Source organism: Kogia breviceps, chromosome 2, assembly GCF_026419965.1.
Source record: "Kogia breviceps isolate mKogBre1 chromosome 2, mKogBre1 haplotype 1, whole genome shotgun sequence".
Taxonomy (NCBI): domain Eukaryota; kingdom Metazoa; phylum Chordata; class Mammalia; order Artiodactyla; family Physeteridae; genus Kogia; species Kogia breviceps.
The window spans coordinates 24,639,286-24,645,285 of record NC_081311.1 but is presented as its reverse complement, the minus strand read 5'-3'; the positions used below and the strand labels follow the sequence as shown (position 1 = coordinate 24,645,285).

General features: G+C 58.0%; 1 protein-coding gene across 1 annotated transcript in view; it reads left to right on the top strand.

Annotated features, from left to right (window-relative positions):
* Nucleotides 1-1,835: 1,835 nt before the first annotated feature.
* SORCS3 (sortilin related VPS10 domain containing receptor 3) overlaps nucleotides 1,836-6,000 on the top strand; it is a 592,231-nt gene continuing 588,066 nt past the window's right edge. Inside the window, exon 1 of the mRNA XM_059052766.2 lies at nucleotides 1,836-2,771. Coding sequence (XP_058908749.1) covers nucleotides 2,145-2,771 — 627 coding nt within the window. The 5' untranslated portion in view covers nucleotides 1,836-2,144. The remainder of the gene's footprint in view (nucleotides 2,772-6,000) is intronic.

Here is a 6,000-nt window from a genome sequence, read left to right as displayed (position 1 = left end):
TTGTCACCGGTGTGGTTCTCTGGTCCAGCCTCATCGGTTCCCAATTTTCCATTTTAGCTCCGGGTGGAAAAGCAAGTTCACGAGGGTGGGGCTCCTGGGAACCGCAGGTGGTCTACCTCCTTGGCAGGCTCAGATTCCCAGGCACCTCCTCTGTTTCCCGCATCCCTCTTGGCCCTCCCCTGGCGCTCTTTTGCCTCTTCTTTGCTCTCCCCTTTCTTTTTGCACCAGTATCTCGCCTTCTCTCCACCACTTCATTATCTCCCGGCTGGTCTCGCGCTCCCTTTTCTCTTTCTCTAACTCCCCCTTTGTCCCGCCCCCCAACCCTTAAACCTTCGCTCCACCTTTCTTTTCTTCCCTCTCCTTGCATTTCCCTCCCTCTCACTCTGCTTTAACCATCTCCCACAAGGGAACTCTTCTGTCTAATCCAGAAGAGGAGGCCTTCACTCTCTCCAAGCTCCCTTCCTCCATCCTACCCCTTTCTTAGCAGTCCCTCCTCCAGCTCCATGCGTCTAGGCCTTTTCAACCCCTAGAAATCCCGGGAGCTCCGCGGTGGCGGCGGCATCTGCACTACCTGCCTGTACTCCTTGCCGGGGGGCCCTGTAAACTACATCTCGAGGTTGTCTTTGGGTTAGCCTCCTCTCTCCAGCTCACCCAAAGTTTTCCTTTTCCTATGGCCACGAACCGCCCCAGCCCAGGCTGAGTTCCACGTACTCTGGTTCCGCTTCTGCAGCAGGACACAGTGCGAACTGCTCCTCAGGCCTGTGTGGCGCTGGGCCGGGGACCCTCAACTGGCAGCCTGACACTTTGAAAGAACTGAGCCCTTTCAGAGATTAATCTAAGGAGATGAGGGAGCGACCTCAAAATCGCAGGCGGAAAGATGGGGGCTAGATCCTCCCGGTGGGAGCGACCCCTCTCGACTACTCTCTTTCCCCAGCTCCGGGGCCGGCGCCTCCGCCTCCCAGTTCTCTCCTCTAGCCCTTCGGGAGGCTCCGGGAACAATCCGGTTACTTCCGCAAGCGCTGGGAGACTATGGGTGCGCGGGGCGCCAGGAGGAACGGGCTGTGCAGAACCGCCTGCCTGGCCTCGCTCTCAATATTGCCTTTCAGACGACTCACAGGTTCCTGGAAATGCAAACACAGCCCGTGCCTGATCCATGCTTGCCTACAGCCCGAGCGCACCCCTCCCTGCCTCACATCTCGTCGTTCACACTAACACGCACACATACGCGTGCAAACGCGCACGCACAGAGCCGCGCACCCCCGCACCCCCATGTACCCTTGGCTCAGCCAGGTACCCCCACCCTGGGCGCCCGCTGGCCCGCCAGCCTCGGGCCACCCCTCGCCCCCCCCTCACGCACGCGCACGCATGCACTCCCTGAGCCCCCGCACCGGGCGGAGGCACGCGGTGGGAGGGGGCTGGCGGAAGGGGCAGGCCAGGGATCTGGGAGCGGAGTCCCCCAGTCCATCCCGCGCTCGCCTTCCGCCAACTGCGTTCCTACGCGAAGGCTCCGGGCTCCCCTTTGGCTCCCCAACCCGAAGAGTTGGCGCTGAAAACACTTCACCCTCCTCCTCCTCCCTCGAGGCCCCCCAACCCTCCCTGCGCGCCATCTCCCACCCCCACAAAAGGCCCGGACGGTAACCCCCTAAACGCGGCCAGAAGCGGCTCCTAACTCTTCGCTGGGAGCAGGCTGGAGGCTGGGTTTTAGAGAGACCCTGGATTGGGGTCCGTTGCCAGCCACTCCTCCTGGATTGGGCTTCATTTTCATATTTTAAAAGAGGATTTTCGTATTACCTTTGAATACTCCTTCTGAAAAAATTTCTGGAGGAGCTCGGTGGGAAAGATTTTGCGGGAATCTTGTTGTAAGGAAAAAAAAAAAAGGCACCGAAGGGGCATTTATTAATTTTTTTCGGGTTTTGGAATCGCCCCGTGAGGAGAGAGCAAGCCATCAAGAGCCGGGAGGGAAGAGTGGAGAGGACCAGCAAGGCGCACCAGGCCGAGCCACCTCCTTCCCGGCCGCCCCCTCCGCTCTCCCCCGACACACACTCGCTTGCTCGCTTACCGGCGCCTGCACACCCCCCGCGCCGACCCGCACCTCGGGCGGGCGCCACACACTCGGCAGCCCGAGCCGCGGCAGCCGCAGCAGGATGGAGGCGGCGCGCACGGAGCGCCCCGCAGGCTGGCCCCGGGCTCCCCTCGCCCGGACCGGGCTCCTGCTCCTGTCGACGTGGGTCCTGGCCGGCGCCGAGATCACTTGGGACGCAGCGGGCGGTCCTGGGCGCCTGGCGGCTCTGGCTTCGCGGTCCCCGGCGCTGCCTCCTCTCTCGCTGCAGGCAGTGGCGAGCCAGTGGCCGGATGAGCTGGCGACCGTACGGAGAGGCGCCGCACTGGGGCGCCGGCCGGGACCAGAGCCACTTCCCCAGCCAGGCGGAGGCAGCGGCAGAAAGAAGCAGGGAGAAGCCGGAGGGCTGTTGCCGGCAGGCGCGCAGTGGGGACGGGGCATCTCGGCTCCTGGCAAGCCTGGCGGCACAAGGAGGAGTCGCCGGGCGCAGTCCCCCAGTGCCCTGGAACGCGGAGACACCCAGGCTACTGTCTTAGCCGATGGTTCCAAAGGAAGCCGCTCTCTGGCCAAGGGTCTCCGGGAGGAGGTGAAGGCACCACGGGCTGGGGGGTCGGCGGCCGAAGAGCTCCGGCTACCCAGCACCTCGTTCGCGCTGACCGGGGACTCGGCCCACAACCAAGCCATGGTGCACTGGTCGGGACACAACAGCAGCGTGAGTACCCACCCGGCGGCGGATCTCTCTGTCTGCCGACCGCGAGGGAAAGTGGGGGGCGGGAACGATGGGCAGATAGTTGCTCTGGGTCTAGACGGAGGCAGGGGCAGGGGGGCTCCTCGACTTTTAGACGGACTGGTTCATCCCTCTTTCCCCACACACCCAACAGGTTAGTGGAGTTTGTTGTAAGACAGCCTGTGCTTTTGTTTACCGGAGACCCTAGGATTGGGGCCGCCGGGAGGGGAGAGGAAGAAGAGGTCCTTAACGGGATCAGTGACCACTTTCTCTGGTACTTGCCTTGGAGAGTCAGTTTTCCTGTCGTGGGTGTGTGTGAATTCTTGGGTGAGGACACAGGTTGATTTGGGGAAAGAACCGCTGGATAGACTGACGGGTTTCTGCGACTGCCCGGGCTTCTCCCCTTTCCCCTCCAGTCACGCGAAGGAAAGCCAGGAGACTGAGGCCACTCGGACTCTGGTACTCCTGCCCGCCGGGCTTAGAATGCTGCCTCGGGCTCCAGGCGCACTTTTTCCCAGCCTTAGGGGAGGCTGGGCCTTCCGGCAACACTGATTCCCCCCTCAAAACCCAGGCAGCATACAGCTGATTCACTTTGTTAGTTATACAGCAGAAACTAACACAACACTGTAAAGCAATTTAAGATGTTAAAAATAAAAAAGAACAAACAACCCAGGCAGCTGCCCCCAAAACCTATAGAAGGGGCAGAAAAAAAAAGTTTAAAGTGTGAAGTGAAATTCAACACCCATCCTGCACCCCTCGTTCTCACGCAAGCACAAGCACACGTAAGTCGCTGAGCAAAATGCTCGCCCCGGCCGCTGAGTCCTGCAGCGACAAACTCGCCAAGTGGAGTTGGGTCCCGGTGCTTTCTGTGCACCTCTCCACGCCTCTCTCCCCGCTACCAGGTTAACCTGGAAGCTGCTGTACGAGAGGTGGCGCCCTGGAGTCGGCTCCGGCAGCTCCGGCGCCCGCGGCCAGGCACCGGGCGCAGAGTACCGTCTGCGCAGCCCGCAGCTCGGGCCGGAGGAGCTCCCCACCCTACTACCCCCAGCTGGCAGCCAGCGCGTGCAGTCCAGCCCAGGATCCGCGGGGGATGGCCCTCGGGGAAGAGTGGGGGCGGCCTCCGACGATTTACTCCACTGCCCCTGCCTTCCTCGGTCCCCACTTCAGCCAGTCCTGCAAAAATCCTTTGCTCATCTCTGGCTCTGAGGATCAGATCAGAGCCCGGCACTGGGCAGAATCTGGAGGATGACAGATGTCTGTACTGGCAGCTTTGGGGAACTCATTTGATGGGAAAGCACAGCCCCCCTCCCTTTATATTTCTCTTCATGACTGACATTAAAGGTTTCCCTGGGAAATTTTCGCCTTATTTTAACAGGGCCTGGGGGGTGTCACAGGGGTGAGTGGTGAATAACAGGAAGGCCAGAAGTCTGCAGAGAGCAGCACATCAGCAATACCTGAGCACAGATTTCCTGGTTCTTACTGACACACAGCACCACGCAGGCAGCCCAGCCTGGGTTGGAAGCATTTGGGCAGTCCAGCTTACCAGCAGCATGGTGGCTGACTCTACCTGCCTCCAGTGAAGGCCTCCCATAGCTTCGCAGTGGACAGCTCTGGACTTGGGCGGTGGGCAACGTGTGCATTTGGAGGGATGGGTGATTGAGGACTTACGAGTCCCGGAAGGACTCTTTGTGTGTGTGTGTGTGTGTGTGTGTGTGTGTGTGTGTAGAGAGAGAGAGAGAGAGGTGGGGGGGTGGGGAGAGGGGTAATTCTCTGACCGCAGGGATTGTGACTCTCAACTTCCTTTTAGTTTGATAGTGAGGAATGGTGTGTGTGTGTGTTATTTTGTGCGTATTCTTACTCCATGAGGACGGACAGGATGTGTGGAAGTAAATGTATCCCTAGGAGAAGGAGGAGGTGATGTCTTCACATATCTGTGATTTTAACACTGCCACATTTGGACAATATAAATTCAGTCTGCCTAAAGAGTTTTTTTTTTTTATGTTTCTGCTTTTATTTTAAGGATCATTTTCGTGTGTTGACAAATTCCCTGAAGATGGGTCGTTAAACAGTGCTTTCTGCAAGTAGGCATTAAATGTGCATGGCCTTCTCTGCCCATCTTAAAGGCAGTTGTACAGCAGAGGAAGTGAGGGGGCAAGTTTAGCCCTATACCCCCCAGGGAAATGGCGCTTCATTCAAAAGGGGGTGCAGAGGGCCTGAGGAGTGGATCAGTTGGCCTTGGAGTCCTTAGTGACAGTGATGAGATTTGGGCAGTTCATTAATAGCTCCTCAGGGGTTCATTGACTGTGCTCATGGCCAGTCTTAACTGTCCACGCAAAGGACAAGGCAGCACAGGTGAGTGCAGGGACCGCATGGTGTCTACTTCTCTGGTCCAGAGAGTTCCTGCCTCTTTAGCTCTTGGGCTGGACCTGCCTCTTTTGACGAAGCTTCACAGGCAGTTCCAGCAAGCAGGGCTTCTTTGAGCGTAGGTCTATGCTGCTCTGAGGAAAATGAGGAAACAGGTTAACATGGCCCTGCCTTTGAGAGACTTTAAGGAAACAAGCCTGGGGTAGGAGCTAGGAAACCAGTTTCTGCAACATTACCCAGTTGGTTTCTTTCTCCCCTCCTCCTTTCCTGAGGACAGCAAAAGAAGGCGCTGTTAAAATAAAGCCAGGGTGAGGAGTGATGGAGATGATGTCCCTTCTGGAAGTTCCCTTTATCATTGGTTTCAAAGTGGTTGGAGATGTCCCCAAGGCAGAGAACATGGGTCCTTGCACCAAACTCTTTTGACGTGAAAAGAGAATTCCATCTTCCCTTCCGACGTAAAGGGTGTTAAACATGTCCTTCTCTGGGAAGGCCACCAGTTTAATTGTTAACACATTGTGGGGCTTCCAAGTGCATCTGGTGGACCTCATTCCTGGCGTGAGGTCCTTTTTGGGGAGAGTTTCCAGTTACCCCGTATAATGGAAAATTGAACTCCACTCTGGCCGTTTGAGTTCAGGCATAAGGAAGTGGACACGCAAGGGAAGCACCTCCACCCCACACTATGTGCCCAGCATGTGCCCAGGGGCTGAAAGTCTCATTCTAGGCTTGAGTCACATGTTCACTTTGGTCCCACGAGTGGGGTGGGATAGCTTGGAGGGCAATGGGGGAGGCGCCCAGCAGGCTTGGGCCAGGAGGGGATGGAGTCTGGGTCCCCCTCTGACCTTTCTTGCCC